This window comes from Peromyscus californicus, unplaced genomic scaffold (genome assembly GCF_007827085.1).
Source record: "Peromyscus californicus insignis strain IS unplaced genomic scaffold, ASM782708v3 Scaffold_11__1_contigs__length_118956290, whole genome shotgun sequence".
Taxonomy (NCBI): Eukaryota; Metazoa; Chordata; class Mammalia; order Rodentia; family Cricetidae; genus Peromyscus; species Peromyscus californicus.
The window spans coordinates 60,512,843-60,536,797 of NW_026294402.1; the positions used below are offsets into that span (position 1 = coordinate 60,512,843).

At 41.9% G+C, this 23,955-nt stretch overlaps 1 protein-coding gene across 4 annotated transcripts in view; it reads right to left on the bottom strand.

Annotated features, from left to right (window-relative positions):
- Positions 1–23,955, bottom strand: part of Znf609 (zinc finger protein 609) — a 154,147-nt gene that overhangs the window by 34,208 nt on the left and 95,984 nt on the right. For 2 of the 4 annotated variants that reach the window (XM_052712656.1, XM_052712647.1), the window contains exons 2-3: positions 12,996–13,152; positions 9,356–9,581 (exon numbers count right to left, since the gene is read on the bottom strand). In XM_052712656.1, coding sequence (XP_052568616.1) covers positions 9,356–9,581; positions 12,996–13,070 — 301 coding nt within the window. In that variant the 5' untranslated portion in view covers positions 13,071–13,152. The remainder of the gene's footprint in view (positions 1–9,355; positions 9,582–12,995; positions 13,153–23,955) is intronic. The other 2 variants (XM_052712640.1, XM_052712630.1) reach the window with 1 other exon arrangement.

The following is a 23,955-nucleotide window of genomic DNA, read 5'->3' on the forward strand; positions in this document are numbered from 1 at the left end:
GTTACTTCAGGGTCAAACATTACATTTCACTATGAGCTCAATGGAAGTAGAAAATTATTCTATAGTCTTTTAGGCTTTTTAAAGATATCCTTAAAAGAAAATAGAGAACAACTTGGGGAATGGAGGACGGAGTGAGGGGTCTACTCAACGTCTTACCATTAGCCCTTTTGTCCCCTACCTTGTTGCTATGGAGAAGGCCATGAAGGCAACAACTGAAAGAAATAGAGGATCTGGCAGAAGTAAGCACTGGGACAGTGTATTAAACAAAAATCCCTTAAGCAGTTAGCAAGACCAAAAAATGATACACTTTCCACGCGTCCCTAGGAAAGCACATGGGCCTGGTTCCTCACTGTAATTTAACTCAGAACAGGGTGGCCTGAGTGGCCTGACAAAGCCTAAGCCTTGGCAGACATATCATAAGGCCATTTAGCAATGCTGTCTCATGCCAGGAGGAATAAGCTACCTTCCCACCCTATCCGGGGGAAATTATCTCCAGCTGACTAGATTATAAAGTTGATGCTTGGTGACGACTTTGTTCTGTAGAGCCTAAGGGAGAAGGAGTAATGAGGTATCAGAAGGGGCAGAGACCTGCCTCTTGTTTTATAGGTGGGGGGAGAGGGGGGAAAAGAAAGGGAGAGGAAATGAGAGGAAAGGCAGGAAGAAAGAGGAGGAAAGGAGGGGAAGGTAGAGAAGTGTGAAAATCTCTCCCTCTCTCCTCTCATTAAGAAGCAGAAGCAGCCTCAGTAACATGCAGCAGCAGTCTGGGAGCCAAGCTCTGCCTGAACTGGTTTAGAGCTACTGCCCTGGGAGAAAAGGCTAGTTGCCAAGTCTGCTGACAGCTTCTGCCCATCATGCTATAGCAGCTTTACGAGTGGTGGGGCCAAGACCTGTTTTTAGCAGTGTAAGCACTAAGGCCAAAGGATTCAACATCTAGATCTCATTACAAAACACTGACAAGGACTATCCCTCTTCTGTCCCACACAAATAATCACAGAAGCATAAATATTAAGAGCTACAAGGAATACAATATAGTCCAACCTTTTCTCTTTACAAAGGAGGAAAGCAGAGCACAGACTAATAATATGAACTTCCCAACAGGGCAAGAAAACACTACAGCTCTGATTTTCAAGTGAAGTCAGGGCTAGGCTAGAACAGGTCATGTCAGAATTGTATTTATGGCCTAGGTGTTACTTACTTCAACACTTAAACTTTAGGAACTAAATGACTTGTAAAGAATGACATTAGGCCGGGCGGTGGTGGCACACACCTTTAATTCCAGCATTCAGGAGGCAGAGGCAGGCGGATCTCTGTGAGTTTGAGGCCAGCCTGGGCTACAGAGTGAGTTCCAGGACAGGCTCCAAAACTATACAGAGAAACCCTGTCTTGAAAAACCAAAAAACAAACAAACAAACAAAAAACAACAGCAACAAAACATTAGTACAAAATAGGCCCGTGTTCCACAGGATCTGAGGAGAATCTCATTTCCAAAATAACTTTACCTATTCACAAGCCCACAGCCTGGCCTCCCTATACTCTGCTACTCTGCTAGTGTGTGTTGGGGGTCGTGTGTGTGTGTGTGTGTGTGTGTGTGTGTGTGTGTGTGTGTGTGGTGTGAGACAGGTGGTATAGAGTGCACTAAAGGAGTATGTCTTTCACCCTTGAAGATTAGTAGTCTATTTTGCAAAATGAAACTCAAAAGAGCCTATGACTCAAATTTTTTCTTGGGGCTTCAGGATTTAAATATATGATAGTGGACAGATAACACAACATTAGGGTATGGAAACACATGTACCCTAAAGCAACCCCTGGGAGGAAGCTGCTGGATGGTGGGGGAGGGGAGGGAGACAGTAGGTATTGATCCCTAATGTTTCCTTTGTGTGGACGCTGTTGCTATGGTCTGTTGCTATGAGGATCTGTGGTGCCAGACAATGGCTGAGAGGCTTTCATGGATCCAGCCAGTCTGGACCAGGCTAAGCAGTGGAGAAAGACTGGTCACTCCACACCATCTCTCTCCAGTGAGTGCAGCCTGAAGCAAGGCTGAAGGGGAAAGGCCATTCATTGAAGCTAAGTACTACTTTTCCATGACAAATACTGAAAAGTCAGTATTACAGTTGGTACACAAACTCTCCTAGATCAGAATCACAAAGGGTAACTACCCCTTTCTTAAAAGAAGAGTCATGGAGGGCTCTTTCTCCTTTGAGAAGGATAAAGACTTGTAAACAGATGAGCATGAAGAACCACTGGTCAGATTCTTAGTGGAGTTACACAAGCAAGCCAAACTTCATGATAAGCAAAACCACTCCTGATAGAGAAAAGGTCAACCCAAGACCAAAGAGCAAGGCTCAAGCAGGGTCTGAGACAGGGCCAACTGTTTGCCCAACAGAAGCCAGAGTACAGAAGTCACCCTGGGTCTGTATAGTGTCAGCTGCTTTTAGTCCTCACTATTTTCTCACAAAATCACTGTTCGTTCTTTATTCTTAGTGTGTGTGTGTGTGTGTGTGTGTAAGCTACAGAGTGCTTGTGGAGGAGGACAATGTTCAGGATTTGGTTCTCTCCTTCCACTGTGAGTTCTGGGAACTGAACTTAGGTTGTCAGGCTTGATTGTGCTGAACCATCTTGCTAACCAACCTAACTGATGTTCTTTATTTTTAGAGCACACGTGTAAACACACACACACACACACACACACACACACACACACACACACACACTCCAAACAAAGCTATTAGCAATATATGGCTATTGAAATTAAATTTTACTCATTTATTTATTATTCTTTGAGACTGGGTCTTGCTAATTTAGCAGCTTAAGCTGGCCTTGTATTTACAACTCTTCCTTCCTTAGCCTTCCCACTGCTGGACCACAGCATATGCACCATCCATTTCTACATTTCATTAGATTTTTGAAAATAACTTGTTTAATTTTATTTTATGTGCATTGGTGTGAGGGTATCAGACCCTGTAGTGGGTAGCCATTCCAACCTTGATCTGGAAGTTCCAATCCCCATTGAGGCTTCAGTAACTACAAGGCGGGGCCAAGAGAGGACCTTGAAGACCTGAGATCCAGATGCACCATCTCTTGTTTCCTGGACCCTGGACGCTGGAGGTAGACTGAGCAGAGTTCTCCAGAGAACACCGCCGGCCTGCACTCCATCTTTCCCAGACCCTGCAACCTACCTATCCCTTCATTTGTAAGTTACACCGCTAAATAAATCTCCCTTTTAACTACGTGGAGTGGCTTTAATAATTTCACCAATAGGTCCCCTGGAACTGAAACTACAGACAGTGTGAGCTGCCATGTGGGTACTGGGAATTGAACCTGGGTCCTCTGGAAGAGCAGCCAGTGCTCTTCACTGCTGAGTCATCTCTCCAGCCCCATCATTAGATTTTTTTTTTTTAAGATAGTCTTATTATGCTTCCCAGGCTGGTCTCAAATCCTTCCCACCTCAACTTCCTGAGTGCTGGGGTCAAAAGTGTGCCAGGACACCTGGCTAAATGAAAATTTAAAAACTCAGTTCATCAGTTCCTTGGCACATTTCAGGTTCTCACTTGTGAATACAGGCTACCATTTTGGACAGTTCTCAAAAACAAAACAAAACAACCCCCCCCCCCAAAACTCTAATAGAGAGTAAAATCATTTAGTCTAAATCCCTCTTTTTTTTGTAAATCGGAAGTATAGAAACAGAAACTAATTTACCCAAGACCGAAGAGCTAACTAAAAATAGCATATGTTCTGGAACACAATTTTCTATAACTTCGGTTCAGAAATATTTGTACTGTACTACAACACATGTGGAAAACTGAATATATACCAGTACATGAGAATTTCATTTTGGAAGTCAGATCAGGGTTACTGTGAGGATTTTCATACCCACTGACATGCAGAAGAGTTGTACCCTGGCTTCAGGAACATGGCTATAGGGCATTATAATTTATTTTTTTTATGGATCATAATTCATTATTTTTTTTAATGGATAGTCTGGTAAATGAAGACCAGAGTAATTCCAACGATATTGTAAGAGTAATTTCTACATGAGGTGGGAGGATAAATCTAGATACATACATGCTTATCGAAGCAGGTTTTTTTTTTCCCTAACAGCAAAATTTTCAAATAAAAACTTACAAAGGAATACAGCACACAAATCATCCACAAGCAGAAATGTTCTGAGAGGCAGCTGGGGAGGTAACAGAGCCAGGAAGGGGGCTGCCTACTCAACATGCCATATCCTCATGTCTGCCTCTGAGGTTTCTTCATACTTATGTTTCTGAGAATACACCATCTTTGAAGATACCTGAAGGTTTTGTTATGACATATAAATTCAAAGGACTGGGAGTGCTAACTACAATGTTCATAATGGGAGGTGGAGATATGCTCAAGTGTTCAGAGCACTTGTTGCTCTTGCAGAGAACCAGGTTCAGGACCCAGTACCACATGGAGTTTATAATCTCCACAACAGGGGATCTAAAAACCCTCTTCTGACCTCCGCAGGCACCATGTATGTGGTCCACATACACACACGCAAGCAAAACACTTATTTTCACAGAATAGCAGCAGACTGGCTCTAGAATTACCAAATCTTCTTCAGAGAGAAGTGAACAGTGGACGGACTCTTGGAATACCAATCTGGGTAAATATAATAAATTATTCTTGAGTTCTTTTTGGTATAGCTAACAGCTAGAAGGTAAGATTTAAAAATGTGTGGTATGAATTAACATTAAGGCTAGGAGTTGACAACCTCTTCCAAAAGCCTGTTGCAGCTGGAGGGTGAATGGCACCACTGGCTCGTGCATCTCACCACTGGGGCCCTAGCTGGTGGTGCTAGTTTGGAAGGTTGTGGAACTTTCAGGAGATCGAGTCTTGCTAGAGGAAGGGTGAGCCTTGGCTTTTCACATCTTGACCTGCTTCCTGTGTGCTGTCTGCTTCTTGACAAAGACACAAGGTGACCTCATGATCCTGCCATGGACTATAACCTTTTCAAACTGTATCTCCCCGCCCCCTCCCCAGTTAGGCTGCCTCTTATTATTTGGTGACAGCTAGGAGAAAGTAACAATCAAGGGTCACAACAACAGTGGTAGAAGCATAGAAGTCTCTAAATTTTCACTCCCATGCTCCTTTCACTGCACCACCAATTCCTGAAGTAAAGCACATATAGCAAGGTGAACCACACACCTCTGCTTAGGACTGCTAAGGACAACCCATAGCACCTTCTGGAATTCTTATGTAGTGTCAGCCTTGCTGTCTTCAAAGTACCTCAGATGCAAAGAAATCATTCTAGATAGCTAGGCATGCTGACACATGCCCAGTCTCAGCACCTGGGAGGCAGAGGCGGGAGGATTACAGTATCTATGCCAGGCTGGTCCTGAGCTAGCTGTCCTACTGTCCTAGCCTACAGAATGCTGAAATTACAGGCCAAAGTCACCACACCTGGCTTCTGCTTTTGATTCTTTTTGGTCATACAATTATTTAAGATTTTTATCTGTGTATGTATGTGTTTACATGTGCAAGCCTGTGTCCATGTGGATGCTATGTGCACAGGTGATTGAAAGGGCCAGGAAAGGGGATCAGATCTCTTCTCTTGGAGTTGGAGGTATCTGTGGGGTTCCTGGTGCTGGTTCTATGATTTGAACTCTAGTTGTCACAGTAGAGCAGGAAGTACTCTTGCTCACTTAGCCATCTCTCCAGCCTCCTCAAACAATTACTTTTTTACTTGGGTGGTGGAAACAGGAGGACCAGGTATTCAAGTTCATCCTTGGCTGGGTAGATACATAGTGAGTCTCAAGACAACTCAGACTATAGAACTCCCTACTTCAAAAACAAAAAGAGGTGGACATGGCTGTGTATGCCTGTAACTCCAGCACCGGGGGCAGGGTGGGGGTGGGGGGTGGGCAGACCTAAGAGCTCACTGGCCAGTCAACCTTGCAAATAACTGAGCTTCTGGTACGGGAGATGACTTACCTCGAGGCAGTAAGACAATAAAAGAAGAAAAGACATGAAGATGTCCCTGTTCTGGCCTCTGCACATGTAGCACACGTGCACACCTGCACACATATGCACGCACTACTTACAGATACACACACACACCACATGATACACACAAAACAAACAAACAAACAAACAAACAAACAAACAAAATACAGACAGCAGAGTAAGGATATAGCTCAGTGGTTTAGTGTTTGCATAGCATATAAAAGGCCCTAGGTTTTATCTCCAGTACTGCAAAAGTAAACCCCATGGCGGGGACAGAATGTAGGCATCCTCAAAGAAAAAAGATATTCATCATTGTTGAGAGAGTGAAAGGGTTTGTTTCACACTCTTGAAAAGATTTTCTCAGGTTCATATTTAAAAAGATTTTTTTTTTAAATTTATGAGTGTGTTTGTATGTTAGTATGCCACATGTATGCAGGTGCCCATGGAGGCCAGAAGAGGGCATCAGATCCCTGGAACTAGAGTTATAGGTATTTGTAAGTCGTCCTAACTGGGTGTTGTGAACCAAAATTGGGTCTTTTGCTGTGGGATGTTCTGTATGGCAAATGTGTTGCTGATTGGTCAACAAATAAATCACTGATTGGCCATTGGCTAGGCAGGAAGTATAGGCGGGACAAGGAGGAGAATAAAGCTGGGAAGTGGGAGGCTGAAGAGAGACACTGCCAGCCGCCATGATGACAAACAGTATGTGAAGATGCCGGTAAGCCACGAGACATGTGGCAAGGTATAGATTTATAGAAATGGGTTAATTTAAGCTGTAAGAACAGTTAGCAAGAAGCCTGTCATGGCCATACAGTTTGTAACCAATATAAGTCTCTGTGTTTACTTGGTCGGGTCTGAGCGGCTGTGGGACTGGCAGGTGAGAGAGATTTGCCCTGACTGTGGGCCAGGCAGGAAAACTCAAGCTACAGTCTTCTGAAACAGCAGTCAGTATTCTTAACTGCGAAGCCATCTCTCCAGTCCCCTAGGCTCATATATTTTTTAAGATTTATTTATTTATGTATTTTATATATATGAACACTCTATTTGCATGTATGCCTGCAGAACAGAAGAGGGATTCAGACAGAAGATGACATCCAATCCCATTAGATGGTTGTCAGTCACCATGTGGTTGCTGTCAACTGAATCAGGACCTCTGGAAAAGGAGCCAGTGCTCTTAAGAGCTGAGTCACCTCTCCAGCCCAGGTTCATATTTTGTCCATAGAGAAAAGTCACCACCACAAAGAAAAGTAGAACACATAAGCAGGAAATGATGTATTTTTCAATATACTGAGGCACTTCCTTAGTGGCCAGTTCCAAGGGACCCCATGCCCTCTTCTGGGTACTATATACATGTAATATACAGACATACATGCAGGCAAAATACTCATATACCTAAAATTAAAATTAAAAATAAAAATTAAGATGTTGCTATCCAAACACATTTGTCACCCCAACAAAATTTGTCTGCTATAGGCATCTTTTTATATTTTACTTTATTTTTTCAAAGTTTATTTTATGTGTATGGATATTTTCCCTTCATATATATCTGCACTATGTGTGTGTCTGGAACCCAAGGAGGCCAAAATAGGACATGGGATTCCCTGGAACTGGAGTTACAGAAGGCTGTAGTAAGCTGCCATGTGGGTACTGGGAATCAAACTCAGGTCCTCTAGAAGAGCAACCAGTGCTCTTAACTCCTGAGCCATTTTCTCAGCCTTACATATTAAAAATTAAACATCTAATTTTGTTATTTCCAGAATACATACTGTAAATACATATCCAGAGTATATCTTTTTTACCCGAAATACATCTACTGCATGGAGAATTTTCAATAATTCTGAATGACAACAAAAATACTATGAGAACAGACTGCTGAGAGAATGGCCAGAACGAAATGCAGACTAACAAGTTAGTTTTGGAATATCAGAGATAATTAGCTGGGCTCCTCTAGGTCTCTAAATGCAGAGTGAGGACTCTGTCAAAGTCTGGATACTGGTGCAGAGACCCACTGGGACTCCCGACACCTGCATTCTCCAACCACTGATGCTTTGATGGAAACTTGATTCTTGCATTCAAAGTGCCACCAAATGTTACCAAGGATCTGAAGTGACTGGTTAAGTATCTTTGCACTCCCATTCCTTTTTGTTTAGGTTTGAGAAATTCCAAAACAGAGGAGTTTCTGTTCTCCAGGGCAAACGAAACACACAAGAAGCCTGCATGGCAGCCTTGGGCAGCCACAGCTTATAGCAAGCCAGCTGCTTTGTGAAAGCCCCAAACAAGACTACATGAACCCGTCCCTACTGACTGGGCCTATACAGACTATACACACTAAGGGAAAGAAACATCAAGTGTGTAGGTGGCTGGGCAGTGAGGCAACCAGTGGGAGGAAGGAGTTGGCTGTACCTCCAGGTATTAAAAAAAAGGGGGTGGGGGAGAATTTGAAATTCACTGTGCCAACATTAAGTCAATTTAAGAGTGTCAGTTATGGTAATGCACTTCTGTAATCCCAGTTATTGAGAGTTGGAGGCAGGAAGGATCAAGAATTCAAAGTCATCATTAGCTACATATCAAGTTTGAGGCCAGCAAGGGCCACATGAGACCATGTTTAAAAAATCAAGACCAAGCAATTTGTGGTGGTGGATGCTTTTAGTCCCAACAGAAGTAGAGGCAGGTGAATCGCTATGTATTCAGAGGCAGTCTGGTCTAGGCAGTTCCAGGCCAGCCAGGTATACATAATGAGACCTTGTCTTAAGGGGGGACGGGCAGGTTGTAGAGATGACTCAGTGGTTAAGAGCAGTGGCTGCTCTTCTGAGGGCCCAGTTTCAATTCCCAGCAACTACTTGCAGTTCAAACCTTTTTCTAACTCCAGTTCCAGGGGATCCAACACCCTCACATACATGCAGACAAAACATCAACACACATTTAAAAAAGACAACAAAACAAACAAGTGACTGTTCTCTATTCCCTTGATTTCCTCAACTGCCCTTTTATTACTGTGTTCTCTTAAATTCTGACTGACAATTCCACCTGTAATCTAAATCCCCATAGGAAAATTAAGGGAGGGTATAGAGAGCACGGACATAGTTTAAACGACACAGCAAGTATTTATTAAATGACTGTTTACGAGCTATAAAAGGAAACTAATCTAAAAAGCTGTCACTGGAGCTAAGGATGTGCACAGGGCTAGAGCATTTGCCAACTTTCAATTGCCAGAACTACAACAAACGAATCATCTCTAGGAATGGTAAAGCGTGCTAAAAAGTATGCTACTACCCTTTGTGTGGGTACTGCCAAGAGGATGCAGACACTGACTACTCTTATAAGTGCTTGGCAACAGTAAGCCTCTACTGGCTCCTTTGCAGAAGCAATTGAGAAGGGATGGACTTACCGTCTTCCGTCTCCTGCCACACGATGCCTTCAAGGTTGACACTGGTTCCAGGTTCACAGGGGCCTAAGCACTCAGGCTCTGTAGCTAGAGCCACGTCACAAGTGTTGACTCCAACTGATCGGGTACGGACCATGATCTGCTCACAGGGAGATGAGATGTCATTATTGACCACTGGCACTAAAAGGTGCAGTGGCAGCACCGCTGGGGTGGAAACGGGGGACTCCATCTGTGAGAAAAGAGAAAGTGCTAGCTGAGATACAGGAAGATCATTAGAGGACATACTGTTTTCTATATTTAATCTAGTCCCACATATTTTGCTGCCAGAGTGCAGGTGCTCTGAATATAAGACTTGTTTCTTTATCTCAAGTTCTAGCTCATACTACCACTATAAATCTGTGGTTTAGAGGACAACATCGTAGGCTAGAAGCTATATTTTCATCTCATTTATTTATTTACTTACTTTTGTCTGAAAAAGGGTCCAATGTGACCCAGGTTGGCCTCAAACTCCCTATGTAGCTAGCAAAGGATGCCCTCGAACTCCTCATAAATATTGATATTACACATGTTACCATGTCTGGCTTTACTTTCTTTTATTTAAGAGTCTCTGTAGCCTAGGCTGGCTTTGAATTCACACTAATCCTCCTGCCTGCATGTGCCTCCCACCCCCTCACCTATGTAGCCTTGGTTGGCCTGGAACTATCTATGTATACCAGGACCACTTCAAACTCACAAAGATCTGCTTGGCCTCTACCTCCTAGGCAGGTAGATCCTGAGTTCCAGACTGCACTACACAAACAAAACCAAAAACAAACCAAACAAAACGACAAACAGACTTCTATTCCCCAGCTTCTGAGGTGAGCATTACTGACACCGTTATACTTCCTACTAGCACCGGGAAACCTATCAGGTTAAAATCATTGACTCTAGGCTAGGGATAAAGTGAATCCAGATTTAGGGAAGCTATGATTCCCAAGAATCTTAGAAGGTTTGATACAACTTTAGGGAGAAAACTTACAAACTGTAAGAGGGCTGAGAGCAATCTGATGGGGATTTCGGAACCTCAAAGTAGCAGTGATTGGTTAATGAGTAGAGCATCTTTAAGGAGGACACTAACATCAAATTTGTCTATAGGACATAGAGGTGCTGCTATCACGCAGAAGCCAGTCTATACCAGTGTGAAGATACAACTGATTATGCACACACAAAACAGTTGAACACTAGTAATCTACGTTGTATGTATATGCAGTGTGTGTGTGTGTGTGTGTGTGTGTGAGTGTGTGTGTGTGTGTGTGTGTGTGTTGCCTACAGAGGCTAGTAGAGGGTCAGATCTCCTGGAACTGGAGTTATGGATGGTATGAGTCACCATGTGGCTGCTGGGAAACAAGCTCCAGACCTCTGCAAGAGCAAGTGAGTGCTTTTAACTGTCAAGCCATCTCTCTAGCCTCTTTCTTTAATATTATTTTTCCCTTAGAGCTTCGGACCAAACCTAAGGCTTTGTGCTTACTAACTTTACTACTGAGTAAATCTCAAATCCCTCCCTTACTTTATTTTTAAGTATGTGTTTGAGTTTGTTTGTGGGTGCCCTTGGAGGACAGAAGAGGGTGTCAGATTCTTCTGGAGCTAGAGTTACAGGTAGTTGTGAGCCACTCAACCTGTTCTGGGAACCTAACTCTAGCCCTCTGCAAGAGCAGCATACACTCTAATTACTGAACCTATCCAGGCCTTCCTTACTGTTTGAATACTAGCATATATCAAGTTGACAAATCACCAATGGTGAGTCTATAATGCTCAAATCCTAACTCAGTATCCTGCACATAAAAGGTACTTAATATATAGCCAGGTGGTGGTGGTGCATGTCTTTAATCCCAGCACTCAGGAGGCAAAGGCAGGCAGATCTCTGAGTTCGAGGACAGCCTGGTCTACAGAGTGAGTTCCAGGACAGCCAGGGCTACTCAGAGAAACCCTGTCTCAAAGAAAAAAAAAAAAAAGTACATATATATATATATATATACTGATTTCCTCTGAACACATTAATCAGCAAGCCTGGAAAATTAGTTATGGATTTGGTTCCTTTCCCTTATGAAAGACTTTCAGCTGGCTTAAATCTGGTGATGAATTCTAATCAAGAGATAAGACTAACAAGAATGCTGAATATGGTCTTTAAATGGAGACCTTTGGAAAAAGCCATACACAGCCCACAGTTCAAGCTGCTGAACAGCTCTGTGATGAATTCTGGTTTGGGGATGTTAGTTCATGACTACTCTGCCTATAAACTATTTCTCTTCCCTATATACACCTTCCTGGACTTGGAAAAAAAAAATCAGTCTTAAAGCTGTTTAGATACTGCCTCCATTTTTTTGTATCTGGCTCTGATTTCTTGGTTTAGAAAGTTACCACTACTGCAGATCAAAACTTCCAGAGTTCAAAGAATGTTCATGCATTGATTCTTTGACTAATTCTGGTCCCTAGAAAGCTGCCCCCCCCCCAAAAAAAAGCTATTCCTATCTTTCTATTCACACCCCCCAACACTTTCCCCTAGAAATGAAATGGAAGTACAGGTTGTATGCTGAGTCTTCTGCTCTGCTCTCTTGAAAAATCACACATTTGTGATTTCTTTTTATGATGTGGTAGGTCCTTGAAAGACCCTTTAAACTTTCCACACAAGCCAGGCATGATGGTGTATGCCTATAATTAATTCCAGTACTCTGGAGGTGGAGGCAGGCAGATCTCTGTAAGTTCCAGGCCAGCCAAGGCTGTACAATGAGACTTTGTCTCTATTAAAAAACAGTAACAACCACAAACTCCATACATAGGGTCTGGGGAGACAACTCAGTGGGCATAGCGCTGAGTTCAGATCCCCAGCACACATAAAAAAGGATGTGGGGGGTTATCTTTAACTCCAGTAATGGGAAGTGGAGACAGATGGGTCCTGAGGGCTTGCTGGTCGGCCATGCTACTCAAAATGGCAAAAACTATGGGTTCAGTTAGAGACCCTGTCTCAAGAAAAAAAAAAAGGAGAGGGACAGGGACAGGGGGAGGGAGAGGGAGGGAGGGAGGGGGAGAGAGAGAGAGAGAGAGAGAGAGAGAGAGAGAGAGAGAGAGAGAGAGAGAGAGAGAGAGAGAAATAGAGGAGGACATTAGACACTGACCTAAAAACACAGAAAATGCAAACTGGAATATGCCTACTACTGCTTTACAGTGCTGGAATCTGGCTCTAACCTTTATCTCTTTCAGAAACAAGGTTAAAAACAAAAAAGAAAGGAAAAAAAAAGCCTTTGAGAGGTACTACTAGAAAAGTCAGAGACAAAATACACAGACCATCTTCACTCCAGCTACTTCTGTGTCTCTGCTCCTGTTTTGTTTTCTGAGAAAGGGTTTCTTAAGAATATCAGGCTCTGGCTGTCCTGGAACTCGCTCTGTAGACTAGGCTGGCCTTGAACTCACAGAGATCCACCTGCCTCTTGCCTCCTGAGTGCTGGGATTAAAGGCGTGCGCCACCACTGTCAACACCTCTGTTCTTTTTATGAGAAAGTCTGGGCTACAAAGGAGTTTGTAGTAAACCCTGTCTCAACACTTCCCCATCTCAAAGAAAGCCAAACAAAAAAATCAACAAACCCCCCAAAACAAACAACAAAAAAACCTTCTGTGAACTTGTAGATAGCCTTGTTTGCACATGTTCTGTTGACCATCCATTCCACAACTGAGACAGCACCATCAGGCACAGGAAGTCACCAGAAAGACATCTGCTCTTGCTCTCTCCTATCCCAGAAAGACATACTAGTTCGTATGCTCTAGATCTGCACCGAGAAATACAGAAAACATCAATGTAAGATGTAAATGGCCACTGATGCTTCTGAGCAGTATAGAATATGAAACTTTGCTATTGAACAGTTCAACAAAAATGTTAGCTGAACTCCTGTACCCTAGGATTTTGTTTGTTTGTTTGTTCTTTTTTTTTTGGAGACAGGGTTTCCCTTTGTAACAGCACTGGCTGTCATGGAACTCACTTTGTAGACCAGGCTGGCCGCAAACTCGCAGAGATCTGCCTGCCTCTGCCTCCTAAGTGCTGGGATTAAAGGCGTGTGCCACCATGCCTGGCTAGTAATTAATTATTATTATTATTATTAATTTCCTTTTATTCTTTCAGTGGTATGAGATAAAATCTCACTCTGCTCCAGGCTGTCACAGCATTTGCTGTGTAATTCAGGTTGGCCTTGAATTTATCATAATCCACCTGCCTAATTTTTCACCCTCCATAATGCTGAAATTACATGAATAAGCCACTACCAGCTTCCAAAGATTTTTTTCTTTTGAGAATTCTAGTCTTGAAATTTGTATGTGGCTGAGGATGACCTTGAATTTCTGATTCTCCTGCCTCTACTTCCTAGTGTTGGGATTGCAAGTAGGTGTCACTGTGCCTTGTTTTATGAAGTACTGAGGATTGAACCAGGGCCTCCTGCATTGGCAGATTGAGCTACATCTCCAGCTATTGTACCTCAGGACTTCACTAGCACATATACACCAAAACTACCCTTACAGGTCAGAGTTACTAAGCAGAGCTCTGGATCACTATAGAAGATGGCTTTACTTCATTATGCATTTAATTAGAAGGGAAGTTTGAGGATGGGAAAATGAAGAAATCCACCTGTGGCTTTATAAAGTTATTCTTCCTTTCCAACAGAAATCTAAAGAATGATCACAGAGAATCATAGTATTTAATTATAATACCAGCTCTGTTAATTATCATTTGGGTACATTTAGATCTACATTAGGCCATAATGCATTATAAGTAGCACTGTGATATGCATCTAACAATCTAGATGTCTCTGGGTGGTGGTGGCTCATGCTTTTAATCCCAGCATTCAAAGGCAGAGTTAGGCACATCTCTGTGAGTTTGAGGCTAGCCTGGTGTACAGAGCAAGTTCCAGGACTACACAGAGAAACCCTGTCTTGAAAAACAAAAACAAACAAACAATTTAGATGGCTTGACAGTATTTCATATTTATGCTTCATTTATCACTCTGCAAGAGAGAATAAAAATCAGAAAATGACTCCCTTGCTATCTTTTTCATATATCTAAGACCCCAAAACAGAGATTGTCAACAACAAGGAAAATAGGGAGTAGAGATGTAAAACGTTAAGATCATCATATGTCTTTTTTTTTTAAAAAAAAGATTTACTTATTTATTATGTATACAGTGTTCTGTTTGCATGTATCCCTGCAGGCCAGAAGAGGGAGCCAGATCTCATTACAGATGGTTGTGAGCCACCATATGGGTGCTGGGAATTGAACTCAGGACCTCTGGAAGAACAGCCAGCCAGTGTTCTTAACCTCTGAGCCATCTCTCCAGCCCCCATCATATGTCTTAATCACTAAACGTAAGTCGGGTCTCTGAAGTGCTAGGACATGTTACCATGCCTCCCTAGGCTCCAGCTAAATGGCTAGGCAAACAACAAAACAAGCAAAAGCCTGAAAAGAGACCGAGAATTTCAAGAACAAATCTGAAGTTTCCTAAAGTTCATTTGTTGTATCTTTTGATGATACTTCTTTTTAGTTCACTTTTCCATATTAGTTTAATAACATCCACTAAGGTACTTAATAGAGGTAATAGCCTCTATTAAGGTTCCTGGGTGCTGACAGGCAGATGGCTCAGAGATTGGGACAGAGAGAATAACATGGAAATCCCAAAGTCATTATCTCCCCACAAAAAGTAATTATACACTGACTTCAACCAACTTCCACATAAGAGACATGGATGGAGAAAATTGTTCACGGCTGCAGCATAGTTTTGGTGTAGAAAATGTTCTAAAGAGAAGTATTTGAGATGGACCTTCTTCTTTTCCCCCTTCACAATGTGAATCTCACGCCTTCATGCTCATAGTCAAAAAGCAGAAAGGGGCTAGTGGTTAAGAGGATATACTGCTCTTGCAGAGAACCTAAGTTTAGTTCCTAGCACTGACATCACAACTACCTTTAACTCCAGCTCCAAGGAATCTGATGTCTGGTCTCTGCAGACATTTGTACTCTCATACAGACATTCACACATACACACAATTAAAGATTAAACATAAACTTTTTTTTTTTTTTTTAAAAAGGCAGATAGTTATACTGGCAACTGCAGTAGCTATAAGAAAACCCTTTTTATTCGAGCAAGAAAGGATAGATGCTCAGATTTATTCAGAATAATCAGACAAGATTGTTTGGAATTGGGATGTTAAGGCTGGGTATAATGGTACAGATCTGTAATTCCAGTACTTGGGAGGCAGAGCCAGAGGGTTAAAGCCCAAAGTTATCCTTGGCAAATTCTAGCCTCTGCACCTCCTGGACCACTGAGACCTGCTCTCAACAAACCCAAACCAACAAACTGAGAAAACTGACAGAGGAAAGGAAGTCATCCTCTCTAGTGCCCATTTATTTGTCAATTGCCAAGGATAAATAAGACTTGCCTGAAATCAGAAGTCATCAACTAAAATACACTTTTTTTTTTTTTTTTTTTGTTTTTCGAGACAGGGTTTCTCTGTGTAGCTTTGTACCTTTCCTGGAACTCACTTGGTAGCCCAGGCTGGCCTCGAACTCACAGAGATCCGCCTGGCTCTGCCTCCCGAGTGCTGGGATTAAAGGCGTGCGCCACCACCGCCCGGCCTAAAATACACTTTTAAATGAGCCCTTAACTAACCATGAGACATCATTGGCATTTAAGCTAAAAGTATAGGGCTAAAACTTCAAGTGGTATGACAATTATTGTATAGAATGGGTTAATTTTTTTCTCCTTTTTAAAGTCAGGTTCTGACTACGTAATTCTAGCTGGTCTCAAACTCATGATACAGACTAGGCTGGGCTCCAACTTGAGCTGAGCTTCCTGATACTATCTTCCTAGTGCTGGGATTACAGTTGTGGTAGTACCACTATGCCCAGCTTCTCAAACTTCTCATTAGCCATGTTTTTCAAGTTTCTGTCCTTTTTTTTCCCCCTTGGTTTTTTTGAGACAAGGTTTCTCTGTGTAACATTCCTGACTGTCCTGGAACTTGCTTTGTAGACCAGGCTGGCCTTGAACTCACTGAGATTCGCCTGCCTCTGCCTCCCAAGTGGTGGGATTAAAGGCGTGTGCCACTACTGCCAGGCTGTTTCTGTACTTTTTTAAAAATGAAAAATACACACAGGGCCCTTGAGATGGCTCAGCAGGTAAAGGTACTTACTACCAAGCTGATGACCTGTGTTTGACAATCCTCAGGCTCTACATAGTGGAGGGAGAATCACCTCCCTCAATTGTCCTCTGACTCCTCTACACATGTGCTATGGCTCTTCTCCCACACAAAGGCATGCAATAAAAACACAATGTTTGTTTGAGACAGAATTTCATGTAGCGCAAATTATATATAATTGTTGTAGTACTTTGAATGAGAATGTCCCCCATAGGCTCAGGCATTTAAACACTTCGTCCCCAGGTGGTGGCACTGTTTTCTGGAGGGATTATGAAGTGTGACTTTGCTGGAGGAAGTATGTCACTGGGGTAGGCTCTAAGTGTCTATAGTCTCATTCCACTTCTAGTTTGCTCTCTCTGCTTTGTGCTTGTGGGTGAGATATGGGCTCTCAGCATCCTCTTCCTGCTGCCATGCCTGCTGTTTGCTGCCTTGCTCCCTGACATGATAGACATTTTCTCCTCTGGAACCATTATCCAAAACAAACTTCCTATATAAGATACTTGGGTCATGGTATTTTTATTACAAGCAACAGAAAAACTGCTGTAAACTAAAGGATAGACTCAACTGTATTACTAAATAGCTGGGTAGTCACAGACTTGTTATACTACAACTACCTTCCTTCCCTCCCCGTCCCTTCCTTTCCCTAAGATATAGAGCTTCTCTTTCAATGGAGCCCAGACTGAATGCTTGGGCTCAAATGATCCTCTTGTCTCACTCCTCCAAGAAGCTAGAAGCTGGGACTGTGGGCATGCTTTGCTATATAATGTATATCATATACATTATATCTTGTATAAAATAAAACATTAAGGTGTATTTCTTCATCATCATCATCATCATCATCATCATCATCGTGATTAACTGAAGATAAAATGCTTTGTAGACAGTCCCAGTATACACAAAGTTCAACACTACCCAATAATAACAGTAATAACAATGTCTTGTTAAGCACATCTTTCTAGGGTTCTTGTGGCACTATGAACTCTTTCAGATATTCAGTGGTCAGAGAGCATCTCCAGTATTTACAGTGGTTCAGATTTAACTTTAATTTTTTCTTCTTCATTTTAAAATTACATTTCTTTATTGTGTGAAGGAGAGCGTGTTGCTTGTGCTTATCATAATGTAGGGAGGTCAGAGACCAACTTGCAGGAGTCAGTTCTCTCCTTCCATAATGTGGGTTCCAGGGATTAAATTCAGGTTGTCAGGTTTGACAGTAAATGCCTTTATCCAGTAAGCCATCTTGCAGGCTCATAAATTTTCTTTCTTTATTTCAGACAAGGTCTCATGAAGCCCAAGTTGACCTCAAATGCATTATCCTCATTCTTCCATCTTCCTGGTGGTAGGATTACAAATCTGCAAAACTATACCTGGTTCAGGTTTGACTTTCTTTCCCTTCTTGTAAAGGAATTTCTCTTTTCGGTAGGAAGTGCACTCCCATGACCACATTCTACTACAGGAGCAGGCCCAGATCTACCCTAACTGTATGGAATAGATTCTCCAGCTCTAGATTATTTTTTCCTTTGGTACCTTGAGATATAAACACTAACTAATATCTGTAGCTTCTTGAGGCCACTTTACCTAGCCTATAAAGAAATCTCTCCTGGGCTGAAGGGAAAGAGCACTGGCTGCTCTCGCACAGGACTCAGGTTCACTTCCCAGAATCCACATGGCTACTAACAACTATCTTTAACTCCAGTCCAGGGTATCTGATGACCTCTTCTAGCCTCCATGGGCACCAGTCACACACATGATGCAAAGATATGTACACAGGCAAAACACTCATACACATAAAGATAATAAAAACCTTAATAAAAAATGAAAAAAAGAAAAAGAAAGTAGCCTAAGGAAAAGTAGAACAGGGACACAGTTATGGCAGAAACTGGATGACATTTGAACTTTTACTTGAAGCTAGTAAAGCCCATTTCTTAGAATGTACAAAATCCTGATGGTTTAAACTAGCTTTCAGCCAGTTTCTATTACTGCTGAAGACTGGACCACTAGATCATCCATAAGTTCGCAGTATTTTTTAGTGACTTACATTAGAATAAACACGTGGAACAAGACTAGACTAAAGGCATTCTTGTGATACATCACCTTCATCCTAGCTATCAAACATCTAGTATTCTATAAGCTCCCTCCCCAGTACCTTGATAAAAATCAAGGCACACTAATCTAATAACTCTAGTGGGGTAAAAGGAGGTGGAAAGATGAAGGCGTTTAGCATGCCTTACTTAGAACTAAATTTTATTCCTCTCCATTCTTTTTCTGGATCCCTCTCTTTATTCAACATCATTAAATATCTATGATGATATAAGTACTATAGTATAGTAAATGGTGAATGCACTATGATTATTGCCTCTAGGTCACAGGTGATAAAACAAATATGAACAAGTCATTAAAGGAATGTAGTAGATACAAATGAGGTCCCTACACAAGGACATAATCACTTGTATCTATCTGGAACAGAGGGCTGGCAACATTTTAGCTGCATCATTTTAATTTTTCTTTTTACTTTTGCAGTACTGGGTATTAAACCCAGGGTAATGTACTTTCTAGGCAAGCCCTTCAGCTTAGTCTTAAGGGACAAATTCAACAAAAAGATCAGGAAAATTAGGTTACTTTGGTTGGATACAATACCAAATACATGGTCTCAAAGGAAGCAACAGTAATTTGTCAGGAGAACTGGAGAGAACTGTGGGAAATTTCTAGCAGGGTAAAGAGTCAATGCAAAATGATAATCAGGAAAGTAACACAATCCATTATGTTTTTAAACTTTTACTGTGCTAGGGCTGGAGATACAGCTCAGTGGTAGAGCACTTGGCTAGCATGTACATCACCCTGGGTTTGGTCTCCACCACAGACTTTTTTTTTCTTTTTTTACTATATTTTCAAGAAGACGAATCAAAGGCAAGGATACCAATTAGAAGTCCACTATAACACTCCAAGGAAGAAATGACAACCTGAACTGAGGCAGAGGTAGTTTTAGTGAAAAGTTACAGATTAGAAGCAGAATAAATATCCAGTGATTAACTCGATGTCCAGAAGGTAAGAAACATCTGGGCTGGTTTTAAGCTTTCTGGTGTCATTACCACAAACTGGGCATACAAGAAGACAACAGCATCAGTAGACGGACAACAAATTCATTACTTGGACAGACTCGGCGAGGAAGTGTAAGTAGCTGGATGTACATGTCAGGAACTTAAGAGACAAGTGAGACAGTAGGTAATAAAAGTTCCACGCTAGCTTGGGTGAGACAGCCTCAGACAGGCAGGCAGACAGACAGACAAGTAGGCAGGTAGGCACACACATGTGTGTGCACACACACACACTTTTTGAGACAGGGTTTCTTTGTGTATCCTTGACTATCCTGGAATTCACTCTATAGGCCAGGCTAGCCTCAAACTCAAGAGATTTGCTTGCCTCTCCCTCCCAAGTGCTGGGATTAAAGTCGTGTGCCACTACTGACTGGCTACAGATATTAATTACACATGGAGAACAGAAAACAGGGAAGAGAAGAGCAATGTTGAAGGAATAAGTCCAGAAAGAAAGACTATGAAAAAGTCTGAATTGACAATAACCACGGTGACAAAAGCAAAGTTTACTGCTTATTATAAAGTGGGTATGCAAACACTTGTGGAAGCCCTTTACATACATGTCATTTATTCCTTGAAGCCTGGGGCAGTTACTTTTAGCAGCTGCCTTTCCTGTTTTAAAGGCCAGATCTCATGTAGTCCAGGATGGCCTCAAATTCACTATGTAGCTAAAGATAACTTCCAACTTTTGATCCTTGTGCTTCTGCTCCTAAGTGCTGGGATTATAGGTGTATGCCACTATTTCTGGTTTATGTGGTGCTGGGTACTGAACCCAGGGCTGTGTGCATGCTAAGCAAGCGCTCTATCAAAAAGAGCTGCACCTCCAGCCCCTGCATCTGCTTTTAAACATGAATATATGTTTAGGCCACATGGAAGAAAGAGAGAAATGAACTCAGAAGTTGCCTCAATCCTCCACATATGCACTGCAGATGCGTATGTACATATACGTATGTACGTATATATGTGTACATACACACACACACCATGAATATGCTGAGGCTGGGTGGAGTAAGTAGCTGCTAAAGGTTTGGTTCCATTTGGCACTATTGGAAAGTGTAGGTGTGAACTGTGAAGTAGATGTTTGTCTCTCCCCCCCGCCCCCCAGACAAGGTTTCTCAGTGTAACAGTCCTGGCTATCCTGGAACTCACCCTGTAGACCAGGCTGTCCTTGAACACACAGAGATCTGCCTTTCACAGAGTGCTGGGATTAAAGGGGTGAGCTACCACCACCGCCCAGCTGTGAAGGAGATCTTAGTGCCACTGGGAATTATGTTTTCAAAGGTAATTTCTTTTTTTCTGCTTTTCATTTTAGGATCATTTGAGCAGATCCCCTCTTTTACATCCTCTCCACTAAGATGTACTGTCTCACTATAGGCTCAAAATCAACTAGAGCAAAGGATCATGGGCAGAAATATCTAAAGCAATGTGCCAAAGCAACATTTTCCTCAAGGGAACGTTTTCTTTTTCTTGGGTATATGATACATCAAGAGAACGCTCACTAACACAGTAAAGAGAGTCATCAAACAATCAAGCTGGGATTCAAATTCAGGCCATTTGGTTCCAGAACCCATTCAGGAATTAAAAAAAAAGAACCAAAATTGATGGGTGTCACAAGAACTAAGAGAAAATAGGGTTTAAAGACGAGAAGAGAAGCTGGCAGTTTAGCTCAGAGGTGGTGTACTTGCCTAGCTGCACGAAGTCCTGGGTTAGTTTCCTAGCACCATGGAGATGAATGGGAAGAAAAGGAAAAGGTAGAAGAAAGGGAGAAAGAGGAAGAGGAAAAGAAAAATGATAAAAGCAACAATAAGAAAACGGGCCAGTATTAAACATAGAAGTTCTACTTGTAGAAGTTAAGTCCCTAAAGCCAGGTTTAAAAAAAAAAATCATGATAGGTGTAAGAACACTAGACTTCTGTATGCAGACTGTGCATATATATTACCTTACATAGCTCATAATGTCCTATGAAATAGATGATAGCAATGACAGAAGAGAGAAAGTCAAACGAAATGCTTGTTAGGGATTGGAAAGATGGTCAAAGTGCTTGTTGCTCTTCCAGGGAGTCCAAGTTCAGTTCCTAGCACACATATTGTGTGGCGCACAAATGCCTGTAACTCCAACTTCAGGGGATTCAATGTCCACTTTGACCTAAATGTGGCATAGACACCCACAGACACACACACTTACACATCAAGAAATGAAATGCTTGTAAATACCCAGTTATTGACAAGGCCAGAATATGAGCCAAAGGATACCTTAATTTTGAGCATATTCTCTTTTCCATTATACCATGCTGTTCCACAGAAACCTAGATATGTGCAGGAAGGAAAATGTAAACAGCTCACAATCTAGGATTCTAGTTCTTGTCAATGTTAGCCTTATGGCCTACACATCTGAAAATGTGGACAGCTGTCTGTCTGTGGTTTTCTGGTACTCTTCCACTTAGTACCTTAGACACAAGATCACTGATTTTGAGTGCAAATTTTAAATTTTCCACTATGATTAATCTAGACTTAAGAGACTTCAACTCAATCAAAACTTTAAGTATTCTGTCTAAGAGGACACTTGCTATTCGGTACTTCTCTAGTAAAGCAAATTAATCTTGTTTAAAAAAAAATTAAGTGTGGCAGTACATGATTGTAACTCCAGCACTTGGGAGGCAGAAGGAGGATTAGGGTTCAAAGTCATTCTCTACTACATAAATGAGTTCCAGGCCAGACCTGAAACCAAAACAAAACAAAATGGATAAATAAATCACTACCACCACCACTACCACCATCACCAAACCACCAAGAGAGATCAGGTATGATGGGGCATACCTGTAAGCTCAGCACTTAGAAGGCAGAGAGAGGAGGGCCCTGGGTTCAAGGCAAATAGGCTACACAGTCAGATCCTGTCTAAACAGCCCCCCACCAACTCCCTGTGAGATGACAGGGCAGATACGCAAAGATATACGATACACAGATCATTTCAATTCGGTTTCATTTATTTATCTGGTGGTCACACACAGCCCAAGCTGGCCTGGAACTCAATATGCAGACAAGGATGACTTTAAAGTCCTCCTGATTCTACCTTCCAGGTGCTGCAATTATAGGAATGTGCCACCATGCCCATCTTTCCAATACTGTTATTTTATAGCTGAATAGAAACAAAGCAACAATCTAAGTGTTCATCAGCAACAACAGAAACAATCTAAGTGTTCATCAAGTAAGAATCTCTACTGTAAAGGACAGGTAACCACAACCTATTTTTTTTAAGTGACTAAAAAGATAAAAGGTTTTAACACAGTGTGGAGCAGTCCAGTGATGTTAAATTGATCACTACAGGAGTATAATTCTTTTATAATCACCAAAAGTGGAGATCTAAAAGGATATTCTAGTTCATTTTGAGTAATGAGATCCTAGATGATTTTGGTTTCTGGTTTGTTTTTTTTTGTATTTTGTTGTTGTTATTATTACATTGAAATTTATTGTTCTTGTTTAAAATCTATTTTTGAGAGGAAAAGGAGGTTTATATATGTTTTATTACAAGAAAAAAGAACTAAGTTAAAAAGAAATGTGAAGGATGGGAAAGAGAAGATGGGGCATACTCGTAAGGGCCAGGTGAGGTGGCACATGCCTTCAATCCCAGCACTTAGGAGACAGAGGCAGGAAAGCCTAATCTACAGTGAGAGATACAGGCCAGCCAGGGTTACACAGTGAGATCCCTATTTCAAAAAACTCAGGGTGGTGGTGGTAGTGCACGCCTTTAATCCCAGCACTTGGGAGGCAGAGAGAGGTGGATCTCTGTGAGTTTGAGGCCAGCCTGGTCTACAGAGTGAGTTCTGGGAAAGGCTCCAAAGCTACAGAGAAACCTTGTCTCGAAAACACCACCACCACCACCACCACCAAGAACAACTCAGGGTGTGTGTGTGCACAGAGAGTCAATATGAGAATTTAAATGCAATATAAATATCTACTGCATGCCTGCTGGGTGGCCAGACAGTATCTCAGTGGTCTTTTTGTTTGTTTGGTGAGACAAGGACTCTCTACATTGTCCTGATTGTCCTGAACTAACTCACCATGTAGACCAGGCTAGTCTCGAACTCACAGAGCTCTGAATGACTCTGCCTCCCAAATGCTGGGATTAAAGGCATGATCCACAGTGGTCTTCAAAATGCAAATATATGTATTTATAGCCCAAGAACAACCTGCCTAAGTCTGATTCTAGTCCCGAACCAACGGGCATATTTCATAAATATGCAAATATCCAAAATCTTTATTGAGAAATAGCAATTCTAAACTCCTCTCTGTGGCAACCAGAATTCTGCCT